The sequence below is a fragment of the Ammospiza caudacuta genome, chromosome 16 (assembly GCF_027887145.1).
Source record: "Ammospiza caudacuta isolate bAmmCau1 chromosome 16, bAmmCau1.pri, whole genome shotgun sequence".
NCBI lineage: Eukaryota > Metazoa > Chordata > Aves > Passeriformes > Passerellidae > Ammospiza > Ammospiza caudacuta.
This window is the reverse complement of record NC_080608.1, coordinates 12,279,469-12,294,399: the sequence shown is the minus strand read 5'-3', so window position 1 is coordinate 12,294,399 and position 14,931 is coordinate 12,279,469. Positions and strand designations below refer to the sequence as shown.

At 50.7% G+C, this 14,931-nt stretch overlaps 2 protein-coding genes across 2 annotated transcripts; one reads left to right on the top strand and one right to left on the bottom strand.

The window, feature by feature from the left end:
• The first annotated feature begins 423 nt into the window (after positions 1-423).
• Positions 424-7,578, top strand: RBM22 (RNA binding motif protein 22). The gene is made up of 11 exons (XM_058815315.1): positions 424-510; positions 1,251-1,304; positions 2,209-2,238; positions 3,276-3,408; positions 3,674-3,774; positions 3,938-4,110; positions 4,642-4,842; positions 5,324-5,488; positions 5,896-5,984; positions 6,489-6,620; positions 7,265-7,578. Exons 1-11 carry the CDS (start codon positions 457-459, stop codon positions 7,393-7,395), a joined length of 1,263 nt encoding a protein of 420 aa, XP_058671298.1. The 5' UTR covers positions 424-456; the 3' UTR covers positions 7,396-7,578.
• A 715-nt stretch (positions 7,579-8,293) lies between these two features.
• On the bottom strand, positions 8,294-14,810 carry MYOZ3 (myozenin 3). Its single transcript, XM_058815384.1, has 7 exons — positions 14,647-14,810; positions 13,667-13,753; positions 13,198-13,361; positions 12,877-12,951; positions 12,627-12,774; positions 12,182-12,353; positions 8,294-9,747 (listed from the first exon to the last, which is right to left on the bottom strand). The coding sequence occupies exons 2-7, from the start codon at positions 13,695-13,697 to the stop codon at positions 9,585-9,587; spliced, it is 753 nt and encodes a 250-aa protein (XP_058671367.1). The 5' UTR covers positions 13,698-13,753; positions 14,647-14,810; the 3' UTR covers positions 8,294-9,584.
• Between the last annotated feature and the right edge of the window lie 121 nt (positions 14,811-14,931).

The window sequence follows — 14,931 nt, the reverse complement described above, 5'->3', positions numbered from 1 at the left end:
CTCTTGTCAGTACAAACAAAGGGTGCACTGGGCTGTGGCGCTCTGAGCTCGGCGAGCTGCTCTCCCCTCCCCGCAGGTGCTGTAGGCCATAGGAAAGGAATTGCGTGTCCCTGCCCCTGTCCCTGCTCCCCGACAGGCGCCTGTTGCCTTGTGCTTGACGTCGTGTAGTGACCTTCAATAAACCACACGTGGCTCTCGGATTCAGTGCGCTGCCTCTTATTCCAAAACAATCGTTATTTAAACAAAACAAAAGGCGGGGCTCCCCCGTCCGTTCCCAATGGTCTCGTCCCCGTGCTCCCCCCCTTCATTTCTCGTGGTCTCGCCCGTTCAGCCGTGCCTGGAGCGCCCCCTGCCGCTGTGACGTCACCGCTGCCGCAGCCCGCCTTTTCCGTCACGGCGCTGGTGGAAGTGGCGTCACTTCCGGCCGCCGCCTGCCGGCAGCGGAGCGGGGCCGCCATGTCCACATCGCTGGGCTCCAACACGTACAACCGGCAGAACTGGGAGGATGCGGTGAGCGGGGCGGCCGCGAGGGGCCGGGGCAGCCGGGAGGGGCGGGTCTGGGCCGGCGGGCTCGGCTCCGCCGCGGGAGCGCGGGGGGCGACAAGGCCGCGAGGCGGGCGGAGCGCGGGGAGGCGGCCCCGGGGCTGGGACCTGCCAGGGGGACCCGCTGCCGTCCCTGGGGACCCGCTGCCGTCCCTGGGGACCCGCCAGCTGCCGTGGGGACCCTTCACCCGCCCTGGGGACCCGCCAGCTCGGCTGAGGCTGTGCCGCGGTTCCCCGGCTCTCCCCGCGGCCCAAAGGGAGCGAGCTGCCCGCCGCTCCTTCCCCCGCGCCGCCCTGAGGGGCTGCAGCAGCTGCGGGGCCGAGCTGGGCCCCTCGGGTGCCCCTGGCCGCGTCCCTTCCTGCTGAAGCCTCCCCAGAGCGGGCCCAGTGCAGGCAATCGCTGCTGAGGGATAACGGGGGCGGTGTCGCCTGCTGCAGTCCGGGCGCTGACAGGTTCACATCTCAAGAATACGATTTTTACTTGGTTATTCTAAGATTTACTCCAAGTATAATAGCCGGCAGATTATCATTCTGCAAGAAGCTGGGCCTGGGTCATGGTTTGCAGCTCTCCCAGTGTCTCTGAAACCATTTGCATCTTTTAATCTGTCTGATGAGTTAAACTAGATAATTTTTCATAGTGTGACTTGAATGCTGTTGTGGTGGCAGAGCTTGTTAAAAATTCCTGATTTTCTTCTTGCTCCATTCAGGACTTCCCTATCCTGTGCCAGACATGTCTTGGAGAAAATCCCTACATTCGGATGGTAGGTGCTTGTTGGGCCCTGCAGCCCTTCCCTCTCTCTGTGCTGGCCCTAAAACTGGGTTTGGGGACTGAAATAGGGCCGGGTACAGGAGGAGGTGCTGAAATGAGCACACACTGCTGAACAGCTGGTTCTGCACAACAGGATCTGGTTCCAGCTGTTGTTGGTGTGTAATATCACAGTTAGAGGTGTGATTTAAGAACAAATCAATGACAAAGGAGAGAAGATGATCCAGTCCAGTGTCTGGAGTGCAGGAAATGGTAGAAAATGAAATTTTAGTGTTGGCAAGCTCCAACATGGACAGTTGTGAGCTGCTCAAATTCTAATAAGTGCAATTTCTAAAATGTGCCAAATACCCACCTCTAAAATTAAGTTAAAAGTGGTTTATGAAGGTAGTTTAAATTCCTGTTTGTTTTCCTGGGTTTGCTCTGTGCAGGGTGAGTCAGTCCATGTTCTGTTGCTTTTCTCTGCCTGGCCTGGTTGCCCATGACCTACATTGACATTATCTCCTTCATATTCATGTTCCACAAATTTTCTCAGAGAGATTGGTTTGTTCTTATGAAACAGAACCCTAATGCTACTGTGGGGGATATTTCTAAACCTGTTTGTTTCCATGGGTTATTTAATGTAACATCACCTTTCCTTAAAAAGAGCTGATAATGCTCCTTTTCATTCTCACCTTTCATCAGTACAGGAGGTGGGACTTGAGGTACTCTGTTACTTGAAAGTTTCTAAACCAAAAGTGTATTGAGAGTATTTAGAATTTATTATTTTTTGTCCTGTTGACTTCCCAAGGTGTAAACCAAATACATAGGGATGAGTGTATCTAAATGCAGCATAAATATAAAAACACCTACTGTGTTATCATATCAATGATATGTTTCATTTTTATTTTTCTATATTTCAGACCAAAGAAAAATATGGAAAAGAATGCAAGGTATGTTTGTGTGTTTTGAAGAAAGATTGTCAAAATTGGTGCAGATCTAGGAACAATCCATTTTAATGATTAAAAACCTGTCAGCTTCAGAAGAGTGCTTATCTGGGTTAACTTAAAATATTTATGTAACTACTTTAATTTTTAGGTCGGTCTACTGTGCTTGTTAGACAAAGTCAGTTGGTTCTAAAATAGTAAAATTATTGAGCAAATCCTGAGTTTGTCTAAACAAGTTTTCATGTTTATCAAAATAAGGTTTTGCAAATACTTTTGTACTATATGTGAAGTTATTGCAGGATTTTAAATGATCCATGTTTTCTTGGGTGAGTTGGTTGTTTTTACTGAGAAGTGCAAAATACCTGGAGTTTGGGTTTTACTGTGTATGTTATTAATGGCTATTTGGTGATTTGTGTTGGCTGTCCAAGAAATAAGCCACAGTTATTTCCAAGAACAAAAAATACTCAGTGTTGCCTGGACTGAGGGAAATTAAATTTTTGCCCTTTTATCAGTTTTCATCTGAGGTAGAGAAAAGGTGTAATTTGGAGTCTGCACATACTGAGATTGTATTATGAGCTCAGGCTGTACCTGCAGAGGAAGCAAATACATCATTCCATGAGATAAGAGGGAACATCACTCTTCTGCACCAAAGCTCTCATGACCTCCTGCAGGTTGCTGCTGTGCTGGTGCCTGATGTACTCATCATTGTAATTCATCTCTAGAAGCTCCACACTGACATCACCTGGAATCAAAGAGAATTTATTTATCTTTGAGTAGATCTGCATTTAAATAAAGAAATAAATAAATGCAATAAATAAAAATAAAAACAGCAGTCAAAAAAAAACCAGCTTCCCTAACACTTATTCCTGTCAAAGTAAAACCCCAATTAGAAACGAGTTTTTCCTGAGCTCTGAATTTTAGCTTTAGGACAAAGAAGTTGTGTTTATGGTTTGGAGAAGCTGGATGGGTTTGGAGTGTGTTTCCATGCAGGAGCAGACAGTAGCTGTGTGCAGGGTGAACCAAGTGCCCCCTTTGTGTCCCAGATTTGTGCCAGGCCCTTCACGGTGTTCCGCTGGTGCCCCGGCGTGCGGATGCGCTTCAAGAAGACAGAAGTGTGCCAGACCTGCAGCAAGCTGAAGAATGTCTGTCAGACCTGCCTGCTCGACCTGGAGTATGGTGTGTACCCAAAAACCTCATCCAGGACAGGGAGCTGCCCTCTGAAACGGGAGCTGGTGGAATCACTTTAAATGTGTGCATGTAATTGGCACTGCACAGTCTTTGAGATGAGCAGGTCTTGTCTCTTCAGAGGTTCAAGGGCAGAGTGGTTTCCCTGAGAAGCAGATGATTTACCTCTGGTCACTGCAGGTTACAGAAATCACTCTTTCTGCTCTTTCAGCTTGTTCTTCATATGGATTGGTTGGGGTTTTTTGTTTCATTTTAGGTTTGCCTATCCAAGTCCGGGATGCAGGACTCTCCCTTAAGGATGAAATGCCTAAATCTGACGTCAACAAAGAATACTACACCCAGAACATGGAGCGAGAGGTGAGTGTAGCCAGCCATGATCATGGTTTTTGTGTGCCTGTGTGTGGGGAGGAAAGGGCAGCAGTGACCTAGCTTCTCTTAAAACCACTTGCTTGCTCTGATTCTATGCACTAGTGTTCAGTGCTGATATACACATAATTATTTGTGTTCTGCCTGCTTTTAGATAGCCAATTCTGATGGCACCAGACCAGTTGGTGCACTAGGAAAAGCTACTTCTACCAGTGACATGCTGCTGAAGCTGGCCCGAACCACTCCATACTACAAACGCAACCGTCCTCACATCTGTTCCTTCTGGGTGAAAGGAGAGTGCAAGAGAGGAGAGGAGTGTCCCTACAGGTACAGACACAGCTTGGACAGTCCACCTCTGCACCACAGGCAGATGCAACTTCCCTTGGAGATGCTGCAGTGGGCAGGAGACACTACAGTGATTTGGGTCAGGGCAACACTTGCATCCAGTGCCAGCAAATGAATCTCTGTGGTAGAAGTTGGTTTGTGAGAAGTTGGCTGTGTCCTTTGCCAAAGCAGTGACTGCAGCTCTTCTCTTGTGTAGTCAATTTTTCCCCTTTGTGGCGTCAGTCCCCTCAAGCAGAGATCTTTGTATTTGAACAAGAGGCCGTTTCAAACCCAGCTCTTGTGTTTTGTAGTGCTGAGTGCTGAGCTGTCAGAAGCACCATTCATTCAGAACTTGACGCAGTCCTGGCTGCAGCTGAAGTCTTCAGGGCTTTGTTCCATTTTGGCATGTTTATGTGGACAGGGTTAAGGATATAATTGACCCGAGGCTTTGAGAAGGGAAACTGGCAGCTACAGTAATTTTAATCCATTCAGTCATCCCTGATGTTATAAAGTGCTTTGTTTGCTGAACCTTAGACATGAGAAACCTACAGATCCAGATGATCCTCTGGCTGACCAGAACATCAAGGATCGTTACTATGGAATTAATGATCCTGTGGCTGACAAACTTCTGAAACGAGCATCAACTATGCCTCGTCTAGATCCTCCTGAGGACAAGACTATTACTACACTGTATGTTGGAGGGCTTGGAGATACCATCACTGAATCAGATCTCCGGTATGTTGGTGAATTTGTATTGCCCTTGCCTTTTTGTTTGACACTTTGATAATGGCTCTTCAAGTGAGGAACAAAAATAAATCTGGATTTCAGGTTTTTTTAATGGGGAACTGGTTGGTGGGCAAGTGCAGAGGAGTGCCCGCTTGTTGGAGAACAAGCAGGCACATTTCAAATGCTTTGATTAAAATGTATCTCTTTAAAGATGAGCCATCCCTTTGTGCTGTTGGGGATACTGTGTAACCCTTTTTACAAGGAGGTCCTGTATCCTCTAGCTAGCTACTGAGAAGGTGCTGCAGAGCTTTAATTGCTCCATAATTGCATGGAGGCTAATTATGATTAACTGATTGATTATTGATTTCTAATGATTAGTTCGAGCTGGAAATGGAGAAGACAAAGTTTCTGAGCATGCCTATCTCACCTGCTCTATACCCTGTGACTGGGAGGAGTGGAGAATCATAATACATTTTTTTGTCCCATACAGAAATCACTTCTACCAGTTTGGGGAGATCCGGACGATCACGGTGGTGCAGAGGCAGCAATGTGCTTTCATCCAGTTTGCCACCAGGCAGGCTGCAGAGGTGGCTGCTGAGAAATCCTTCAACAAACTCATCGTCAACGGCCGCAGGCTCAATGTCAAATGGGGAAGGTAAGTGTGGGGGGAGGAAGCCTTGAGGATTTGCAAGTTCTTCTCTCAGTTTACAGTCTTGACCACCAGGATTATTATGCAGAAGTTGATACTTGTTTGGTAAATATTTGGGGTCCTCTTGCATTTTGGTTTTATTTTTACAATGGGATCTGGCTTGGAGATGACACAAACAGCATAAAGGATTTCTTGGTTGAGGATTATGGATGAGCTTTGGTAGCTTTTTTCCTAGTCCATCTCCTGTGAACACTGTTTGCAAACTTGGTACCATCTGTCTGATGTTCTGTGAGTTTTTTGTCTTTGGCCTGAAGAAATAGATCTGGAATAGATAGTGTGAAGCCACTGTGATGTAAATATCTCCTTATCCTGCTTTTCTCATCCTTGCTCTCAAACTTTTGTCTGTTTTTCAGGTCCCAGGCAGCAAGAGGAAAAGAAAAGGACAAGGAAGGCACTACAGAATCGGGGATAAAGCTGGAGCCAGTTCCAGGACTTCCTGGAGGTAAAGGAGTTGTATTCATCCCTGAAACACTTAATGCTGACCCACTTCCACCAGTGAGACTGCTGTTAAACTTCCAGGAGCAGTGACAGTTCAGGATGGTAGAGGCTGTGGTGTGCCCAGAGCAGTTACAGGAGGTTTGCAGCACATCCAGCTGGATGGGAGATGAGCTTTGTCTAGGAGCAGATCCTTGATGAAAAGAGAGTTCTTTATGTGATGAGTGAAAAGTTAAAGCTGAATTCAACTTCCTTAGCTCACAGATACTTGCAACCCACACTTTTAATGTCCAGTGAGTGTTGTGTATGGACAAAGCAAAGTTGGTTTCAGATGAAGGAATGTGGTGACTGGAGTTTCAGGGCAGTTCAGCTTCTCACTCCAGTTCATACATGAAATAGTAAAAACAGTTTGCCCTTGTGAAAGCATGGGTTGTGCTCCGTGTCTGAAGGCAGACACCTCTGCTTGTCTTGCCTGAGAGATTTTCCATAACTATATGTACTTTTTCTGCAGCCCTCCCCCCTCCTCCAGCTGCAGAAGAGGAGGCTTCTGCAAATTACTTCAATCTACCTCCAAGTGGCCCTTCAGCCGTGGTGAACATTGCCCTGCCACCCCCTCCTGGCATCGCTCCACCGCCGCCTCCAGGTACGTGTGCCTCCCCCTCCAGAGGGGTGTGAAATTCAGTGTTAGACAGTCTCTTCCTCCTGAGCTCATTTTCCTCATCCCTGATCACACAGTGTAAATGGATGAGCTAAACTGAGCTGTCAGCACAGTTTAATTGAACTGAGCTGCCTGTTGTGGTTGGTATTTGCTTGCAAATTCCCAGGCACGTTGATTACTGGTACCGAGACATACTCAGTGCTTTTGCTGGCTGTGTAAATGGCACATTAACCCAGACTTGAAAGGGTAATTTTGCAGATGGTTGAATGCTGGCATGTCCTTGGCTTTCTATATATCTATCCAGAGATACTTTTTTTTTCTTTTTAATGGAATTTTGGACTCTAACAGATGTATTTGCTCTGCTCTGTGGTTGAGTAGGAAACATTTAGATGGGTATAAGAGACACCTGCCCAGTCCCCCCACCAGCTTTTATTTGTAAGGATGTGTGTTGGGTAGGGATTGGCCCTAGTTGTACTGAAAAGAGGGCAGGAGTTTGGGGAGATGGGAGATGTGCACATTTGTGGGTTACAGCTGTCAGCCAGCTGTGGTATCAGCACTTTGAAGCAGCAGTACACACACAACAGGTTTTCTTTTGCTTTGCCTGAAGCTGCCAACTTTTGTTTCTGCAGGTTTTGGACCACACATGTTCCACGCCATGGGGCCCCCACCTCCCTTCATGAGAGCCCCAGGCCCCATCCACTACCCATCCCAGGATCCCCAGAGGATGGGTGCCCACGCAGGAAAGCACAGCAGCCCCTAGCACGTCCTGCCACCCTCATCCTTGAAGTAAATGTTATTTTCTAGTTACCATGGTAGCACCATATGTTGAGCTGTGGGTGAGCTAGAGATGCCTTATTTCCCTGCTTGCAGCCACAGGGCAAGCTCAGCTCCGTGTCTCCACTTATAATCGGGTTCTTGATATGTCCCAGGTCTTTCTGTTAGTGTGGGGGGTGGGTGGGGGACAGACAGAAGGGCTGTCAGGGGTCTGTGGGTCTGGGGTACCAGAATTGCAGTACTAGCTGTGTATCCCATTGGCACACTTTTGAAATAAACTTCTGGAAAAACAAAACCAAACCCTTTTCTAGCCATTTGATATCCTCAGTTGGAATGTTATGGACTGTAAAAATGTAACCAGAGACTTTTCTGTCAGGTAACTAATGATGTATTATTCTAATGAGGTATTAAACCAGGACTGAATAGGAGTTGAAAAATGAGTTCATCAGACCTGCCAAACCCATGGCTTGGCCTTACCACTGTACAGAATTTTTCTCCCTCCTTTTTCCTGACTTCTTGGTTAAGAAAAGACAAGAAAACAAAGCAGAGGAGGAGTAGAACTTGTGGCACCACAGGCTGGCTTTCTATGGAGAAAGAGCTGGGCTTTGTGTATGGGTGATTAGTTCTGCTTTTGTCAGGGGAGAGCTCACCCAGGGTGTGTTGGACATGCTGGTGGATGGGAGAGAGCTGTGGCATTTGCACTGCTCTGGTCCAGAGTGTCTGTAGCCAGAACCTGTGAATGCTGTAACAGATTTGGCATGCAGGAGACTTCACATCATCCCAATTTATTTATTATTTCCAGTAACCAGCCAGTAACCCGGAGTGCCTAGATTCTGCAGATGCTGGACAAAGAGGAGAGAAATGGAACTGGAACAGAGCAGCAATTAAACATCACAGATTTATTGTTTCTAAGGAACAAACCATTTTTCTTTCTGCTTGCTTGCCCCCTCCTGCTTCTGTGGGAAACTGAGTAATGAAAGCTTCCCACCTGAATGATGTGTTGTGGCAGCAGAATCCCTGCGTGGGGTTTGCTCTGCACAGCGTTACAAACTTCACAAATGAGGCAGCTGCTAACTGCAATTTTACCACAACTTGCCCCATTTAACCACAGTGGTGGAAAAAGGAACTTTTATCCTGGTGCTTTTGGGAGTATAAGAAAGGGTAATGTTAAGAACCTGACAAAAGCAGTTGAAGGAAGCCTGTGTTGAGTCAGAGGTTTTTGTGAATGGGGTTCCCCAGGTATTCTGGTGACTGTAGCTGTTGTTAGCTGCATGTCCCACTGTGTGTCACTGCTAGAAATGTAGGTGTAGTTGGATCCTCACTGCTGATTTCCACATTCCCAAGAAAGCCTGTGCTTGCTCTGGAGGCACAGCTGTGCTGCTTTTCATTCCCACTGGTGTGGAAGTTACCAGAGCGCCCTGGCACATCCTCACACTGCTGTGGTTCTGCAGGGCCTGATCATTGACCAACTACATGAAGCAAACCTGTCATAAGTCACTCAGAGAGCCTGGATTAGATGTTCAAGCAAGACATGCAAAGGGCAGTAGGAAGGGGAAATAGCTGCCAAGTGCTAGCCAGTAGCTTCTGGAAAACAGAGCACAAGTTTCCAACTCCCAGCATTCCTCTCCCCTCTATCATGGCTGTGCTGTATTGGTAAACATTTGTTGTTGTCCAGCCAAGCTCAAGGTAGGTACTTTAAACGTGCCAGTGCCTCAAGTAACTTGTTTTATTATTGCTCTTCCATTATCACCTCCTCTCTGTGTCCTGACTGCAATGACAGATGCAGAGCTGTCCTGAAGATGGAATTTCTCTGCAAAAGCACCAGGTGTGCGAGCAGGTCTCGTGTGCCAGTGAGGATGCAGTGAGGCAGCCTTGGTGTGTTGCAGCTGGTGGTGCTGCTGTTTTCCATGAGGCAGGGGAGAGGACAGGCTCTGTGGGAGCTTGCAGGGATCTGCTGGATTAACAGTGAGGGCTTGGCTGGTTGGCTTGGCACTGACTGCAAGGGGAGCTCAGAATGGTCCCACACTCGAGCTCATTCAAACCCCACTCAAAGATGACAACCCAAGCCCACCAGCTGAGCTTCCATGGAGGATTCCTGCCCTCCCTCCCCTCTCCTGTGAGCATGTCTGAGTCCAGTGAGGGAACCATCCGTGGCCATGGGGAAGGGAACACGTCCTACAGCTCTTCGCTCTCCGGCAGGATCCGCACCCAGCCTTGGGCCACCCTGTTGAAGTTGGGCCTGTGGGAAATCACCTCCAGCACACTCAGGTTATCCAGCTCCACGGTGGGCAGGGAGAACAGCTCACCAACCAACGCCCTGTCAAACGGGGCTGGGGTCCTGCAGCACAAGGAGAAGCACACTTAGTCCCAAGGAGAGGCTGGCCGTGTTGTGAAGGTGTTAGAAAAAACAAATTTGGATTTACTGAGCCCAGCACAATGTAGCAATGCCTGTTGCATTGCCTAACCCTCCTCTTCCTCCCCAGGACACTGTTAGAGCCCTGCCAGCCCACTGGGATGGTTCTCTGGTACAGAGCCCACCTCAACTCAAGCCTGAAGAGTGGGGTTTGATGCCTGGGTGTTGGTGGAAGTGTTCTGCACGTGGAAGGGCTTAGTCTCAAACCAGTAACAGTGACAAACCCCTGGTCTTGAGAGTGCCTCATCTGCAGCTCCTGTGTCCTGCACAGGGCTGGGGCTGACACTGCTCTGGATCACACCAGCACATGCAGCTCTCTTGGCCCTGCCTCCATCCTGCCTTTTGGGACCGCTCCTCCTGAACAATGACTAACAGGAGGAGCAGTGTGGGGGCAAGAGCTGTCATCTCTTTCTGGAGAAATGTGGAAAGGGACTGGGGAAAAGTGTGCCAGCCCCCAAAAAGCCAAGAATGTTGGTTTTGGAGCAGCACATGGGGCTGAGTTATCAGTGAGGCAAAACTGGGAATGTTTGCTTTGGGAAGCACAGCTAGAACATGAATAACGTGGCACTGTTTTGCAATAAGAGGGGAAAGGCAAATGAGACAAGTTTGTTCTAGGAACTTTCTTTTGGGAAAAGACAGTCTTTGTCAAAGCTTGGTTTTCACTCTCTCTTAAAGCAGCACATCTTAGCAAGGTGGCCCAGGTTTTTGCATCAGTCTGAATATCTTAAATTGTGGATAAATCAGTCTGCTTTAACGCAGTTGTTGTGGAGATGGTGGACTTGCCCTTGCTCTGTGACCCGTGAGAGAGAGCTGTGCTGGGATTCAGCTAGCCTTAGGCAAGACCACTGGCTTTTCGATAGCCAGCTTGTTCCAAAAAGTTTGTCTGTGGCTTGGTATTTGAACTGAGAAGTGATTTAAAAGCTTGGAAAATTGTGAAAAGCCCAGTTAAAAGCAGATTGGCTTTCTGAATCTTCCTGCCTCACTGAAGAATTAAAGGAGGTGGCAAGAGCCTTGGAGTTAAATTAGCATCCATCTGTATTAAATTACAGTTGAAGACTTAAAATAGAAAGGCAGTGTGTGAGAGGGGAGAAATGGTACAGGGTAGAGTATTATTCAGAAACATGCCCTTGCTTCAGTCCCTGTCCATAAATAAATCCTGAGGCAGAAACATGGCTAAATGTTGAAAGAAAAGAGCCAAGTGTCTGCAGCAGCTCCTTGTCCTCCCCCTGCAGCCCCTCCTTGGCTCTAACTCCTCAAGGACAGCCACATGGCAAAGCCCCAGGGCTGAGGGGGAGGAGAGCAGCAAAGGGATGGTGGTGGCCAGGCTCATCTTTGCTCTTTAGGATGGCTTTTCCCACAAGGAAAAGCCCTCACAGCCCCTTCTGCCAAGTGCTGAAAGCACAGCACGCTTCAAATCCAGCCCTGGGGAGCTGCTGCTGCTGTTGGCACATGGTCTGCTGGGGACCAGTGCTGTGTCCCAGGGGGAAACTCCAGTGGGAACTTGACTACTGGAAGGTGACTTTGGCCAGGCCACCAAAGCCAATGTAATTCCATCCTCATCACAGAGAATTTCAGGGAGGAGGACAGACAGGACTCTTTTTGCTGATTCCCTGGGATGATATTCAGCTTAAAACTTCAGTTCTCCTTGTTCTGCCATGGGCTGCTGATGCTTTGCTGCCAGCAGATCTCCATCTCCTGGATCCCCCCTAAACTCCTTTCCAGAAAGGAGATCTGTCTTGGCAGCCTTTGCTCCAGGGTCCCACCCTTGACCCCAGTGTAATTTGGGGGTGTGAGGGGGCACCAGCTGTGCTCCCCCAGAAGCAGCCAGAGGGCAGGGAGCTTGCCCTGGCCTGGAGGCTTTGGGCTCCAGCAGGTGCTTGGAAGGAATCTGGTCACCTCTTAGCACTCTGTGGGAAGATTAACCTTATACCCCCACTGCTTCCAGCAGCTGCTTGAATACCTTAAGGGAATTAGGAAAGAGACTTGGCACTGTGTCATTCCTCCATGCAGCCCAGAGCTGAGCCCAGCTGGGAACTGGAGTGATTCCTACTCCAGGGCCATGTTTGTAAGAAATGGTCCTCCCAAATTTCATCCCTCTCACTGAGGTTACCCAGTGAGATCAAGCTGCTTAAGGGTGTGTGAGCCCAGTAGTGGAGCTGAGAGGAGATCTGGGGCAGAGCTGCTGGAGGCAGCAGGGAGCCACAGAGGAGCTCCTGAGTAAGAAAAGAGCATCCTGAGCCCCTCTGGGGTATAAAGAGGACATCAATGGTTACATTTCCCTGGCAGGATGTTGGGTGCTCCTGGAGGCTCAAGGGCTTGGCCAAGGGCTGTTGTGGCTGGTGGTGTCAGCCCCCGTTACCTATTGAAGCTCCTGAAGTCCCACGCAGGGGGTCTCATGGGTGGCGGGTTCTTGCTGTACACAGCATTGTCCCTGTCACCAAACAGCTCCTGCCACGGGGACCGGTAGCCCTTGGGGATGGCAGTGGCATTGAACTTCTCATGGGGGATCTCTTTGAGGGGGCTGGAGTACCCTGTGCAGGGGAGAGACACAGTGTGGGTGCTGGGGCCAGAGCCAGGGGGCTGGGAACAGCCTGGTTTCTGCATGGCCACGGCCTGTTACTGGTGCAGGAATGAGTATCTCTAACATATGTATATTTCTGTATCTATACATACATATTTGTACACATAAAATCTCTGGAGGAGGGTTGGGCAGACCCCTGAGCAAGCAGCAGCTCACTGCCTCCAGCCCCCTGTTGCTGAGATCACAGCAGAGCTGGGTTCAGGTGCAGGAAGCTTTGACTTACCTGGGGCCAGGGCACTGGGGTTCAGCACTTTGCTCATGTGCAGGACCTTCTCTGACTTCTTGGGTACTTCTGGGGGGCCACCTTGGGGTGATGCTGCTATGTGGAGCTCGGAGTGATAATTCTCCTGGCCCCCAGCATTTTCACCTGCCTGTGGAGGGGAGAATTAACAGGCACAGGGGGAGCTCCCCCTGCCCCATCTGGAACTCAGGGGGTGCTTGAAAGCACCTCAGAGCTTCCTCCATCTACTCACCATGTGCTCATTCACTGTTCCTTCTGGACCACCTTTCCCAGTGTGGTGGGACCCGCCTACCCCTTGCCCTGGGAGCTGCAGGAGACAGTCAGTGGGTGCAGAGGGGGATCAGCATGATCCCCCTCTTTCCTGGATGTTGAACCCCATGTTTGCCCATCTCCATGCCCAGCCCACCATGACATCTCTCCTCCCCCCTCACCTCTGCATAGCAGTCAGCCAACCATGGCTGCCCTGCAGAGAGACCACTGACCCTGGCAGGAATCAGGAATTCCTTCCCTGGAAAGGCTGCAAGGGCCAGGGAAGGGCTGGCCTCAGACCCACCTGCCTGGAGCCGCTGGGGTGCTCAAAGACAAAGCGCTGCACGCGCTTCTGGCGCTGCTGGAAGAGCCGGGAGCCGCGGTTGTTGGGCAGGGAGAGCTCCTCGATCATCAGGTCCTGTGTTGTGCTCATCTTCTTCCCCAGGTCCAGCTGGGGCTCTGAGGAGGCTGGAGAGCACAGCTACAGCTGAGGATGCTGCAGGGTTGGGGACCCCCCCAAGGCAGCACAGACCGTGTGTCCCCTTGTCGGGGTCTCTGCTCTGTGGCTGGGCCATTTGCCCACCTCAGGGACTGGCGTTTCCTCGGTGTGAGGAGTGCCAGGGAGCTCCAGATGTTCAAGCAGCCTCTCCCACCCTGTGCATGGACTGTTCCAGCAAAAACAGGGCAAGTGGCCTCAACCAGAGCTGGGTCTGGCCCCTAGGCAGGGAGGCCAGCACTGTCCTGGGGCTGGTGACACACCTGCACTCCCTTACCATTTTCAGGGCCCGGTCTCATGATGGCCATCACCTGCTGCCGTGCTCCTGGGGCAGCTCTGGGCGAGGGGGATGGATCCTGTCAGGCTGGAAGAGAAAGGCACTCCAGGAGTGACACCAAACATGGGAACATGTCAGCCCCAGGCATGCCCCAGAGAGGTGCTAGGATTCAGCTGAGCATCTCCCCTGGTCAGCATCACCCCTAAGCATCTTCTTGCACCGCTCTCTGTCCCCTTCAACAGACATAGGGAATGTTCATATCACACTGTCCTTCAGCCCCTGCCTGTCCTTCTTCCTCTCTGCCTTTCTTTAGGGCAGAAACTGTCCTCGCCCCTGTCTTTTCCCACAGTGAGCTGTTGTCCTTGTGCCCTAGGTGCCCTCAGAGCAGCAGGTGCTGGCCGAGCAGGGGCCCTGGCTACTGCCCCCCCAGCACCTCCGACTTAGCAGAGCTATTTTCAGCTGCTGGCTCCCAGGGTGCAGGAGCTGCAGCCCTGAACCTGCAGGGAGATGGTGAGCCCAGCCAGCAGCAAGAAGGATCATGGCACCACTCAGCTGAGTTGCTCCAATGTGGAGAGGTGGCTGGAAACCAGCTCCAGTGTGAGCCCCCTGAGCTGCCCACCTGCAGCAGAGCCCTCCTGTGCTGCTGGGACACTCGGCTCCCCAAGTGCTGTTCCACCCTGTTTGGTGCCTCTGGCACTGCTCAGCTCGGGCTGATGCAGGGCAGCTTCCCCTGAGGGCCCTGCAGTGCCGGGGTTCCCGTGGGGCTGGGGTGCCTGGCACAGCTCCCTGCCAGCTCTGAGCTCAGCATTGACCATCCTCACAATGAGCCAGGGACCTGCACCCCATCCTTCCCTCTGCCCCCCTCCAGGGAGACCGTACCCTGACCCCCACAGTGGTGCTGTCCCCTTTTCCAAGGACATCCCCAAGCCCTGTGCACCCACCCACCTGCTGACCCCCACGTGGGGCCTCACCTTCCCTACCTGGCCAGGGGATACCCCAGATGCTTCTGGGGCACTGAAGATGCTTCTCCTGCTGTGCTGGGGATGAGGCTGAAGCCAAGCTGCAGCCACCAGCACCCGGTGGCCTCTGCTGGCCCTCCCTGGCCCCCTCAGGCTCCTGCTGCTCGCCCCAAGCCGTGCCGGGCTCCAGCCCAGATGCCAAGGTCCAGCCAGGGACAGAAGTTATTTCTGGCTGAGAAAGGGGGCGGAGCAGGGCTGTGACCCTTGGGGACTGCGATGCCATCACCCCGGCGTGGAGCAGGTCTG